This window comes from Colossoma macropomum, unplaced genomic scaffold (assembly GCF_904425465.1).
Source record: "Colossoma macropomum unplaced genomic scaffold, Colossoma_macropomum, whole genome shotgun sequence".
In the NCBI taxonomy this organism is placed as follows: domain Eukaryota; kingdom Metazoa; phylum Chordata; class Actinopteri; order Characiformes; family Serrasalmidae; genus Colossoma; species Colossoma macropomum.
Genome location: NW_023494810.1, coordinates 10,675,601 through 10,689,404, shown reverse-complemented (window position 1 = coordinate 10,689,404; position 13,804 = coordinate 10,675,601). Strand labels below are relative to the sequence as shown.

General features: G+C 38.8%; 1 protein-coding gene across 2 annotated transcripts in view; it reads left to right on the top strand.

Moving 5' to 3' along the window:
- Nucleotides 1-13,804, top strand: part of asic1b (acid-sensing (proton-gated) ion channel 1b) — a 357,481-nt gene that overhangs the window by 291,879 nt on the left and 51,798 nt on the right. For both annotated transcript variants that reach the window (XM_036559042.1, XM_036559041.1), the window contains one exon: nt 9,865-10,015. In XM_036559042.1, the coding sequence (XP_036414935.1) occupies nt 9,865-10,015 (151 nt within the window). The remainder of the gene's footprint in view (nt 1-9,864; nt 10,016-13,804) is intronic.

Sequence of the window (13,804 nt, the reverse complement as noted above, 5' to 3'; positions counted from 1 at the left end):
ATCCAGACATCGAACTTCGAGTTTCAGCCACTAATTTTCCAAACAGTGCATCACTAATCTAAGATTCAAGTATCTTTCTGATATTCTGAAAGAAAATGATTACTATCCTAAAATTCAGACCTTTAAAATCTTGAAACAGGCGCTACTAGTGATTTAAAATCGGATTACCAGTTGAATCAGAGTTTAGAGAACCTTCAGAACATTCATGAAGAGGCACCAAAAAAGGTTCCCTTACAAGGACAAGCTGACAGAACCCCTGCTTGTTCTCTGTTTTTGGACTGATCTTCACCAAAGTTCACTCGTAAACAGAATCCTAGGTCCTCTTTTACTGCTTGTCCATGGATGCAACATGAAGAGAAGCTCCCATTGAAAAGCTCTATTCCAAGTCTCAACCTGCATTTACAATACAATCACTCTTCGCTGTCCCAAGGTCACCAGAAGCCGCCCCCCATCTCCGCTCTCGAACCTGTTGCCACAGCAACTCAGCCCGCTCGCGTTCACCCTGGGCTTAGCAACAGCTGGGCCTCTGTTTGCTACATCTTGGAGATGATGACAGTGTCTCTTAAAGACTGGTCGAGCCACTCAGGAAGCATGGCGGCGTGCGATGATTCACTCCGAAGCTCCAGTCATTAAAGGATTAGTATTTTGTTTACGGCCGCAATGGGAAGATGATCTTAAGTGGCGGCCGTGAAACAGAAAAGCATGACGTCGACTGTTTCCCCCGTGGATAAAGTTGTTCCGCTGCGGTGGGAGGATATTTTCTTATCAGTGTCATTCTGAGCAAAGGGCTCAGATGACTAAAAAGAGGATAAGTGTGTTTGACTGATGACTCTTTATCTCCCCAGTGTCTGAAATACACTACTTGGAACGCACTTTTTTGGAAAATGTTTGTTTTTCTTTTTTAAGGAACACATACAGCCAAATATTTACACTTTTATTAAAGTGATAGAAGCTTTTTTTAATCATAAAAGTTTATCACTTTCTACAATTCTACAATCATGAGGAATATTTGGAATAAGTGTACCAGATTATACAGTCAGGTCGAGAATTATTGGCATCCTTCATGAAAAAGAGCTAAAATGATTAAACCACACATGAAATGAGTGCTATTTTGAGTAAGTTGCATATTTTTATCGGCACAATAAAAATAAAAAAGTTTTCTTTAGTAATACAATTTATTAATATTTGGACTGGTGGGAATAACATCACTGAACGGCCTTTTTGTAATGCTGAACAAGGTTGGAGAACAAAATTGAGGGACCTTGAACCACTCTTCCATGCAGAACCTTTCCAGTTTCTTGATGTTCTTGGGGCTTAGCTAATGGATTACCCTCTTCAATACACACCACCGGTTTTCATTTGGGCTAAAATCTGGAGACTCAGAAGGCCGTTGCCAAACTTTGATTTTGTGTTTCCTGCAGCCATTCCTGTGTGGATTTTGATATGTGTTTGGGGTCATTATCTTGCTGAAAGGTCTACCTATAGCCAAGTTGCGGCCATCTGGCAGAGGCAGACAGATTTTCTTTCAAAAGATGCAAATTTCTTTGGTTTTATTTAAAATATTCTTTAAGGGTGTCAATAATTTTGCCCTGCATGTTTTCAAAGTAATACACTATTAATAAAATAAAACAACATTCTTGTTGGAACGAGCTCTGTTAGATGGAGTGGAAAGCAATTTTTCCAAACAATTTTGAAGACCATTTGAATCAATATATATATTATTTATTTTATATGATTGTGTTTGCTGAGTGTTTTGAAACTATGTCGGTTTTCTGTCATTGTGGTCAATCTGTTATGCCTCTGAATGCTTGTATAATCAAATTCCATTCATTCCTTTTAAATGAGGATAAATAGGACAAGGTAATGTGTGGAACACAGTGCATTTTCAAAATGTTCTGCACAATACAAAACGTCCATTAGCATTTCACTGACCTTGGCAACTCAGATTCCAAAGAACACCCACTGAACTTCCTCAGTAGGTGAAATGATTTGTTGCTTATGATGAAATATGAATTGCATCTGTTTGGGGCGGCACAGTGCAAGAAAGGCCTGGGTTTTCTCTGTGGGAGGTTGTATATCCTCCCCCTGTCTGCATGGGTTTCCTCCCCCAGTCCAAAAACAGGCAGTCAGGTGAATTAGAGATGCTAAACTGGCCCTAGGTGTGAATGTGTATGTCTGCCCTGTGATGGCCTGGTGACCTGTCCAGGGTGTTTTCTGTTCTGCCCAGTGACCGCTGGGATAGGCTCCAGCACCCTGGTGTGACCCAGGAGGGTAAGCAGCTTAGATTGTGTGTGTTAATCTGTTGTTATTTATATTGAGTTGGTCGTGTAAAATAAAGATGCCAGAGAAGATGCTTGAAATGGGCAGTAACAGTTGTGGCCGATTGTCCTGGGGCAGGTAAAAGTCGGGACAGCTGTGTTGAAAATCACTTGCTTGGTTAGGCAGACTGACGTTTAGTCATACACGGGGGTGGAAATGGTGGAACCCTTTTTTTTGGTAAATTGCATCACTGAAATACACCTTATAATTTTTTTTTTTATCCATTAAACCTGTGAATCTTGTTCCTGCACTCAAAATAGTTTCGTTTTTACACCAAAGAATAAGAGTAAATATACCTGATACCAATAACAATAACTACAACAATCATAACAAAAGCCTTAATTTTATGAGTTTATTTATTGTCCTAAAGAGATTTGGGCAGCACTTTCTATAAATCCTGTATTGATAGAGCATTACAAATGCATTTAAGGCTTTAACGCAGAGGGAGCCGGTCGGATTTCTCACTCATCCAGTAGTGTTTTTGTTATGTGCCGCCACAGACTGTCCGGGCGCCGCCCTTCCGCACTTCCAAGTTCCGCCTTTTGTGTTCCGTCAACATTACGTTACAAATTTAAATTTAGAAAATCGATTTTTGACATTTGTGAAAAGATTCAGAATCGTTCACGTCCGCATCGCGGTGCATCTAAGAATCTAAGAAATCTGATTACTGAGCTAAAATCCAGCTCTCTTTATCAGATTTCTTAATCAGATTTCTAGACCTTACTGCGATCTACGAAATCAGAGTGTGCTGTTTACATGAACATTTGAAAAATCAGAAAACTGCAGAAATCCGATTATGATCAGATTTTGACTCATTGATTCTAAGCATAGCCAAACTGGCTAAAGTCTGGGTGTTTCGTCTTTAGTTAAAGATAAATTAGCAAAACAAAGAAAGAAAGAAAGTGCCTATAGTAAACAGCTGAAGTGTTTCTAAACATATACAGCCCTGATTGTACCCTGTGAGTTCTTACCCATGTACTATATCATCACACAGAGTGTCATCACTTTGCTCTTTAATGGGCCGGTAGTTTTCCTCTCACTCAGTGTTTTGAGCTCTTTCTGAATGGAGCTCAGAGGTTGGTGTATAATTTCATTTGTGAAAAATGCATGTTTCCCACCAGAAGCTCACCATTAAACAGTAACAGGACGGTTCAGGAGGAACGACTCCTGTCCAAACACAATGTGGCATCGGTTCCGTGACTATGTGTGCGGTTGCCGTTGGTTCTGGATTAGTGCACATGCCTCCTGTTGCTCGGTCTGTGTTCACACGTTTGATCTCATTCACCAGCTTCACTGGTGCCTGTCCCTATTTGTACAGCTCATGGTTGACTGAACATCTGTCACATTTGAGCTTTTGAAGCTGCGTTCGAGAAGCCGCTATCTTTCACATTCTCTCTCCATCAATCAGAAGAGTTATGATATATGAGGAAAGGGCCTGTTTGCGTCATGCCTGGCAGCCTCAGCTCAGCGGTTCAGTCAAATCACACCAGTGAAATACTGCGTGGTGACCTGCAGGGCGTTTTTCTTTCAAATGACCAACATTCGTCTGCGTGATTTGACTTGAAGTACCCTGGCTTTTCATTGTATAATTAAGGCCATATCGCAGCTTTCAAATTACCAAACTTTAGACAATTTAGCTCGGCAGCCCGGAGAGTGAACCTGGAGACTTGGCGGAGCTGTGAAATGTGCATTCATCCAAGCCCTGTCATAATTGTCTCGCAGCCTTTCTTATTATTCATGACTCTGTGGAGTGTGAATTACCATGACCAAAGAGGAGGTAACTTGAGCTTGACACAGCGGTATAAGAATATAATTTGGCTTGAAAAAAGCACTTAACGGCTTTAGAATTTCAATGAGAGTCGATGGGAAAGCGACATTATTTCCTACAATTCCCTCTTTTGTTTATAAACATGAGATCAGTCTGGAGAGTCAGTGTTAGTTCTCACATTAAGAACGATACCACATATACACTCTTGGTTGTATCATGGTTCTATTTGTGAATGCCTAAATGGTTGTTTGAAGATGATAAAATGTTTTTTACTTGTCACAGTTACCTACACTACGTTGTTATAGTCAGTTATTATATTCTCTTTCCATTAATAATAATAATAATAATAATAATAATAAAAAGAAGAAGAAGAAGGAGAAGAACTAGCAACACAATCTTGTTTATTTAAATCTTATTATTTTTTCAGGATATATATATATATATATATATATACATATCAATTATCTCCAATCAGCCATAACATTAAAACCACTCCTTGTTTCTACGCTCATTGTCCATTTTATCAGCTCCTCTTACTATATAGGTGCACTTTGTAGTTCTACAATTACAGACTGTAGTCCATCTGTTTCTCTGCATACTTTGTTAGCCTGTTCTTCAAGGTCAGGACCCCCACAGTGCAGGTATTATTTGAATGGTGAATCATTCTCAACACTGCAGTGACACTGACATGGTGGTGGTGTGTTAGTGTGTGTTGTGCTGGTACGAGTGGATCAGACGCAGCAGTGCTGCTGGAGTTTCTAAACACTGTGTCCACTGACTGTCCACACTATTAGACACTCCTACCTTGTTGGTCCACCTTGTAGATGTAAAGTCAGAGACAGTAGCTCATCTGTTGCTGCACAGTTTGTGTTGGCCATCCACTAGTCCTTCATCAGTGGTCACACGATGCTTCCCACAGGCCACATTTAATGATATGTTAAGGAGGTGTATACATATATATATATATATATATATATATACATACATATACATATATATAAAATATACTAAATATTCACTAAATACTGAAAAAAGTTACTGTATTTATGTGTTGAGTCTTCTGTGTAATTTAGTGTTAAATTAGTGTTTTCTGTTTTTTCCTGTTTTGACTAGAAATTACAGAAGTAAATGGTAGTTTCTCTCATAGTTACAAATCATAGAATATTTCTTGGTACTAAACAGAGTGGCTGATGTTCCGAATCTCAATTGAGATGTGATGGAAGCAGCCTCGACTTTCCTCAGAGCTCAGCGTAATGTCATGACTGAACTGTGGAATTTCCCATCTGTCTCCAGCAGCGATTAAGTGTTCTTTCAGCATTAAGCTATTCAGCCCAGGGTGGATACATTTCATTTCATTGAACTCGTGTCGCTTCCATTTCCTCAGGACCCTGATCTGATTATATGTGCATTAGTTCAGTTCCAGCCATGTGGAACCCTGCACAGCTGCCTCTGCATTAAGGTTCTTCTCTGATTTATGAATGAGAAATATGCTCATAACTGATCAGCTAATTTCACATCTACTTTAATAAAGCTCTCAATAAAATGACAAATAATATCTGGAAAATATATAACATTGTGTATACCGGGTGCAGACTGAGAGCAAGGCAGTGTTTAAAATATACCAATACCTTGATTTTGATGCCAATTCATGAACGATGCTTCAGTATCTTCAGAAAGTGGGTGTGGCTTAAACCAGAAATGAGTGTGAGGTGCAGACTGCAGGCTATTCAAGAAAAGCTGACAGTAATAACATGCGTATGAAATGTTATTCAGACAGCCAATCACCACTTTAGAACAATGCATGCTTATTGGGTCATGGATGTTATTGCTATTGAAAATTTGGTATTGGACAACACCGAATTTTGATGCTTGCGAATCTAAGGCGAGTCACAAGTCAGTTGAGTGCAAGTCTGAGTCAAGTCATGAGCCAGTCAAGCACAAGTCAAGAGTCTGAGTCAAGTTACAAGTTATGCTAACCATACATTAGAAGACTTTGAAAAGACTTTTGAAAGACTAAAGTCTGACACCCTCTCACATCTAAAGACAGTGTCACGTTTTTTTAGTCACAGAATATGATTTTGCAAAGACTGGGAATCTTGCAGTGTCACTATTTACAAGACTTTTTTGAGATTATTCCCCATCATGCACCTGGTGGAAATTTACAAGCAGATAAACCCTTTTCCTTCCACTCTATAGTGGTACAGATGGGAAGATACGTTGGCTGGGCGTGTAAAGATCTGGGACTCAGATTAGTTCACCATAGAACTGTATACTGTGGCAGATCATCACCCAGAATCTTTTTAATTAACCTGAAAAATGTGCTGCTACTTTTTTAATTTGATATAGAGATTTACACATCAACACAACATGCAGCGACTCAGCATTGTCAACTGGGTGTCATGAACTAAACCATAAGAAACAAACAAACAAAATAAGAAACCAGTGTAACAGAAAACAGAAAAAAATAGAAAACATTGATGATTCTTCAATAATGGCATTCTTAAAGTCCTCTGCACATTTCCTTACATGTTTCAGGCTCAGTGGACCTGAAATATTAAAACAGTCAGTTTACATTTGAAGGTAAAATGATTATTGTATTGAATTGACATTTTTTACAGAGATTTCAGGCAGTCATGCCTGCATTCTCTCTCTCTCTCTCTCTCTCTCTCTCTCTCTCTCTCTCTCTCAAAAAAAAAGTCTTAAAACTTACGATAATATTAAACACGGTTGATTTTGTCGCAGCGTCAAGACGAGAAAAAGACTGACTTAAGACGACCATCTTGACCACCTTATACCAAACGATCGAGACGACGCGAGCGCGACGCGACTCTAACAAGACTCTCGTGATTTTATTCCGACATGGATGTTTGTCTGCGACAGTGAAATCGCTTGAAAAGTCGTTTGGTGTAAGGCCGGCATTAGTTAAGCATGAGTCCAAGAAAATAAAGTCAGTTAAGTGCAAATCAGAGTCAAGTCATGAGCCATTTAAGCACAAGTCTTAGGCAGTTTACATGTTAGCTAAACACAAGTCTGAGTTGAGTCACGAATCAGTTAAGCATGAGTCCAAGTTGAGTCACAAGTCTGAGTTGAGACATTAGTCATTTAAGTGTGAGTCTGATTAGAGTCATAAGTCATGAGTTAAGCATGAGTCTTAGTCTAGTCACGAGTCATTTAAGCATGAGTCAGAGTCAAGTCATTAGATATTTAAACGTGAGTCTGAGTGGCAGTGCAGTGCTGAGAGTCATTAGAGTCTGAGTGGCAGTGCAAATCTAAGTAGAGTCATGAGTCAGTTAAGTGCGAGTCTGAGTCGAGTCACGAGTCAATTAAGCATGAGTCCAAGTCGGGTCATCAGTCAGTTAAGCGTCTGAGCGTAAGAGTCTGAGTGATGAATTGGTTCAGAGAGAATTCAGTGTGAGTCATGGGTCAGTTAAGTGTGAGTCCAAATCGTCAAGTCTGAGATGAGTCCTGAGTCACTTTAAGCACAAATCTGAGTGGTGAGTCAGTCAAGCATGAGTCCATGTGAGTAAAGAGTCAGTTAAATGCGCGTCTGAGACGAGCCCTGCGCAAATCTCAGTGGTGAGTCGGTCAAGCATGAGTCCATGTCAGTCACGAGTCAGTTAAACGCAAGTCTGAGAGGAGCCCTGAGTCATTTAAGCACAAATCTCAGTGTTGAGTCAGTCAAGCATGAGTCCATGTGAGTCACAAGTCAGTTAAACGTGAGTCTGAGATGAGCCCTGAATCATTTAAGCACAAATCTGAGTGGTGAGTCAGTCAAGCATGAGTCCATGTGAGTCACGAGGCACTTAAACGAGAGTCTGAGTCAAGTCATGTGTCAGTTAAGCGCGAGTCTGAGTTGAGTCACAAGTTGGTTGTTGTCCTTACCATAGTAGTGCCTCTGGGACAAAGCTTGCAACCAGTCCACTTCCAAAAGCGGAATTCTGGCAGTGCCGCTGCTCTGCACTGCTCCAAACTGGCCTGAACTTCATCGTTACTTCAGAAATGCTAAGACTTTTTTTCCTCACTTGTTTTCTGAGTGTAAAGTTTCTCTCCTGGGATGGATGAAAAGAGACCACATGTAAAGACAGACTCTCTAGTTTGGGTTTATATAATATTACATCTCATTTTTCGTTTCTAAGCAACCCAATGTCATGGGATGTTTCTCCGGCTCTTCCCTTTTTTCCCTTTTTTCTCCAAGTTTTTTTTCAAGTGTCTTCCACTTTGCCTGGGGGACAAAACATTAAGAACTGTGTGCTGGAGATTTGAACAGGACATGAGCCCAGTTCTCTTTAATTTGGAAAGCCAAGCAGTCTGAAGATTGAGAATGAAGCTGTTTTTCTTCCTGTCGTTCCGGGGAGGGCTTCTGTCTTGGGAATCGTGCTACACGGCATTGGGACACAGCCTGTAGGAGAATGAGCTGGAGTTGAATTAGCTGCAGATGCGCCTCTGCCAGCGCAGAGTGCTTTTCTTTAGGGACACCGAAAGCCGCGGTTGTAAAACAGCAACATTATGTCTGACATTTGACGGCTGCTGAAAGCCTATTAGGATGTGACATGACGGTTTTAGGCAGTGCACTTTCTTTTATCATCACCTGTCAGAGTGGAACACGATCGGCCTTATTAAACTGGGCCTCCTTTTCTGACACATTACACGTTTTCACACTTTGTAACAGATGATATTCCCTAGTTCACTACCTTCATATTACCGAACCCTTACAAGTCACAGTTATCGCCTGAAAAGTCGTTCTTTCCGGGAAACTCGCTTTCAGTTTTTTGAAGAAATCTGCAGGGATAGTTTTCCACACATCTTAGAAGTTGGCTGCATTTGCTTCTTGCAATCCAACCAGCAACTTCTTTGTTTGATATGTCTGTCTCCTTTTCTCAGTGAGGTTCTTCTTGACAGCTACACATCCTTTCAGACCCACAGCACTGAGTCGTCTTCTCACAGTGGAAGGATGGACAGAAACATCTGTGGATGTTTTCAGATCTGAAGCAGCCTGATTTTCTCCTCTCTCTCAAAGATGAAAGCTTTAACTGTTGTTTATCTGATGAGGAGTTTTGTTGGTCTACCAGGTCTTCGAGGTGATTGTTAGGGGTCCCATTATACATATATATATATATATATATATATATATATATATATATTTCATCAACTCAAGTCAATGTAACAACTTTTTTTCCCCAAGTGATTTTGGTGCATTTCTATTATTCCACTCAGGACAAAATTTATACACAACGTTAAGGGCACCTGCCATCTTTACATTATGCGAAAAACAACAAAAATGAAGAGACAAGGTTTAATACAGACAGATATTTACAAGTTATGCTGTCAATAATCTCTTTTTCTGTTCTTTTTTTATATAAAAAAACATATAACTGCCATTGGACCAAAACCTTCTATCTCCAAAATGATAACTTTACAGGGGAAGGAAAAAACTTTTACTTTTAATAAAAGTCAATGGAACCAGACTTTTTTCCAAGCCATTCTGAGCCATTTCTTTTAGTTCATTCATCATCAAACTTACACACAATGTAAAGTGCAACAGGCATTTTCAAATTATGCCAAAAACTGAAAATTTCCACCAGCAGTGTTGTATATATATATATATATATATATATATATATATATATATATTATATATTTATATATTTGTTATTTATATATGTTTATTTATTCTGGAGAAATTGTGTGTGAAGTGCCGATTCCTAACCCTCCGTCTATGCCATCTTAGCAGTACTTCTGAGGGTTAATGCTGCATTCTCCCTCTGTTCTCTCTTTAGATCTTCACTCGATATGGTAAATGCTACACCTTCAACTCGGGCCAAGACGGACGGCCACTCCTGGTGACTATGAAAGGAGGCATGGGCAACGGCCTGGAGCTAATGCTGGATATTCAGCAGGATGAGTACCTGCCAGTGTGGGGAGAGACAGGTAAACGCACACATGCTCATTACATTCCATTAGCTCACTTGGTAATCATGAGCAAATGATGCAATTAAAGCCCAAGAACAGACACAAGAGAGAAGATCTGATAACGCATGAATAAGTAGATGATAATTGGTGCCATGTGAGGTTACACGAATGAACAAAGACACTTCAGAGATTTCAATATTGTGTAGTTAAAATAAATAATCTGTACTTGACATGCTTGAAAAACTAAAGATTTCCCTTAACACTTTACACAGCCTGCAACTGCCAGCAGATCCAAACTTTCATCACAGACTTCAGTAGTTACTGAATAGTAAATCATAGAATGTAATAAGCCAGATTTTAAGGGTTTAATGACTTATTACTTGATGTTAATGCAGTTTACTCTTAAAGAGGCCACATCCTACATTTTTCTTCTATTTTAATTTTTTTTTCTGAAGTCCATTTGTAACACTTGTGTAGTTTTTGTAATTAAAATAGTCCTACTTCTTCTTTACATGATCATTTTCCAACCTTTCTTTATTCCCTAGAATTAAACAGGATAATTTTGTTACTATGACTTTAAGACTAATATATCAGTGTAATTATGAAGCATTTCTGGTGGTCAGTCAAAATTAAATTTTAACACAGAGTAAAGAACAGTGCACATTATCAAATTCTGTAAAAAAAACAAACAAACAAATATATACTATATACAGTAAATACCTATTTGGGATTTTGATAACTCCCTGTAAAGAAACTATGTGCTGGTACCTTCCTGACTCTCCTTCACTAGAATATTGGATAGATTTAGTAAATTAAATATGTATTTTGGAAGAAATTATATTTTCAGTCCACTTACAGATGAACAAATTTCAAAGTCCTTGTTAAAATATGAAACACTTACAACCACATTTTAAGGAAGTATCCAATATTTAATCCCCACTGTCTGTTTTGTGGTGCTGTAATTGTTCTATATAGCAAACCTCATCATCACAGTATGCTTTTCTAGGGTCTCGTCAATACATATTTAGATATTTTAGAAGCAGAATCTTTGTCCACACCAAGTGTTTTTTAAAAATCTTGAGCATTCCAGCCCAGTAGGGGGCGATACGACCTAAAGTTTGCTGCCAAATGCACCAAGGAGGACATTGTAAGCAAAATAGACTGGCCACAAAGCTACAGCAGACACCGTCTAACAAAGTGACTGAAGTGTGTTAAACACCAAACGCCGTCAGACCTCCGTATTTCTGTATTTTGATTTTCGATTTCTGCCAGAAAATAAAAGCCAAAGAAAACCTACTGCTTACTGCTACATCTCTGCAACGTCCACACAGTGCAGATCAGACTGAGAAGCTGTTTTTTCTTGCTCTTCACTTCATTTAAATTACAGAGTTAGCGTTTATATATAACTTTAACTTTATATATAACTTTAGTTATATATCCTTAGAATAATTGGAATATTTTTAATATTCACAGTGGTCCTGCTCTAAAAGTTGCTGTAATTGTTCTATTTAGCAAACCTCATTGGTTTCATAAGCTGCTGCCCCCTCTCCTTTTTGTGTTGTTGTTTTTTCTCCCCTTTAAGCTGTAAACTCTTCTATCTAATCACTCCCTGTCAAAATGTATATAGTTAATAGTTGTTGGAATTTGAACACTGCAGAAAGTAAAATGAATCTCTTCAGACGCAGAGAAATGTTCTCATTATTATTTATCCTATATTGTGTCTATTATTTTTGTTTACATCTTTAAGTGTGGACTGCCTCATTAAACAAAAATATATAAAAAAAAAAAATGGAGATACAAAGTGTTGTCCTGTCTGTGACATTATGCAAATGAGCTCTGTTCTAATTGGCTGTTCTATGATTTGTCTCATTCAAGACGTAGCAGGCTGAAACACACATTATAACTTCGATGTGAATGGGTGGATCTAAACTGCTGTATCTGTAAATGTTGGCTTTTGTGACATCACAAAAGAGGTGAACTCAAAACTAGTTTTGCAGCTTAGTTTAGACTGTATCCGTTGGAAAGTGAATGTTTTGAAACTTTAACAATGTTAATCAAACTTCAATCGTAAAAAATAAAGGGAAATTTTATTTTTCTTAGTGATTTTAGACCATTGAAGAATTCTTCAGGGAGCCAGAAGTATTTTTGTATGTTTTCCTGTTTACTGTCATCTATCATTTAGCGGTTTTGCAAAATTTATGAAATACTTCCAAAATTAAACCCTGTAGAAGCTCTTTTCACACAAACATTTAGCCTGTATATGTGTTTGTACTTTTCCACATACTTTTATTACTTGTAAACAAATTTGGACGTACATAAGTTCACCCAGAGCTCATATTAAATTCTGTAAGGACTCTGCAGAATTTAATATTAAAAGATGGAAGTCAGACATGTCTTTTCATCTCTTTCGCCTGGTGGCTCAGACTATTTTAATGAGTATAATATGAATATGAGTGCAGATGTTAAGGCTTCATCTGAATGCAGCCACGATCTTTAGCGTTATATGACTGTCTTAAGTTTGGGGTGGCGGGCAGAGAGCAGGGCCAAGTCATTGCCCTTTTCAGCCGAGAACAGCTTCACATGTCAGTCATTCCTATGCCTTCTCTGAAGGAGGAGATCGATCTCTCCTCATATGCAGACGGTGTAGGCAGGTCTGCTGCTGGTGAGCTGAGGAAGGAGTGTGATGCCTCCTGCAAGCAAAGTGCACACGCTGAAAAGAAGTGATACATCGAATGTACTTCAAATATGTACATCATTTAAAGGAGCGGTATACAATTCTGGTGAATGATTGTTAATATTTGAACTTAACAGCAAAACAAACACACCCCTCTCTTCAGTGCTCCTTCATAAACTCCACCCCCCAAATACGTGGATGTGCGCTGGGGAGGCCAACACGCCTTTTAAGATCTTTGTGGCCATAAAACCCTTCGCAAACATACACACAAATACCCTGATATAATATCAGATGGAACAACGACACAGCAAGTAATGTTAGCTACTAATGTTAGCTTAGTAGTGGGTTAGCAAACTGTTGCTACAGTTGCCGTTGTGAAGCTAACCAGTTGCTATCAAAAACATTCGCAAACAAGACAAAACAGTACTGACCTACTGATGCTGTGACAGTAAAAACGAGTTGATATAACCCACCAGTCCAGCAGGAGCGACCTCCTCATCCATTTTCATGCATTTTGACTCTCGATGAAGCTAAAGTCAGCTTCTTTTCACCAGCTCATATGAGCATTCTAGCCCAGTAGGGGGCGATAATGCCTAAAGTTTGATGTCAGATAACTCAAGGAGAACATTGTAAGCAAAAGCTAAAGCAGACAGTATCTAACAAAGTGACTGCAGCATGTTAAACACAAAATGCCGTCAGACCTCCATACATACATTTCAGACAGATTCAATGTCCGATTTCTTCCAGAAAATAAAAGCAAAAAGAAGGCTACTGCTTGCTGCTGTGGGGTTGTTTACATTGCCATGGCTACATCTCTGCTACATCTCTTCACACAGTCCAGACCAGACAGAAAAGCTGTTTTTTCGAGCTCTTCACTTCATTTAAATTACAGAGTTAGGATTTGTTTTTTAAAAGTTTTGTATCTTTAGAATAATTGGTATATTTTTAATATGTGCAGTCAAGGTGACACTGCATTTAAAAGAACTGGGCGTAGTAAATTCTGCCCTTGCGGAAAAACCACACATATTTAAAGTGTGTACAAACCAGGTGTTTACAAGTGATCACGTTTTTTCACATGTGAACACATTTTTAATACGTGAAGTGTGCAGAAGTGTCATGTTTATTCACACGTA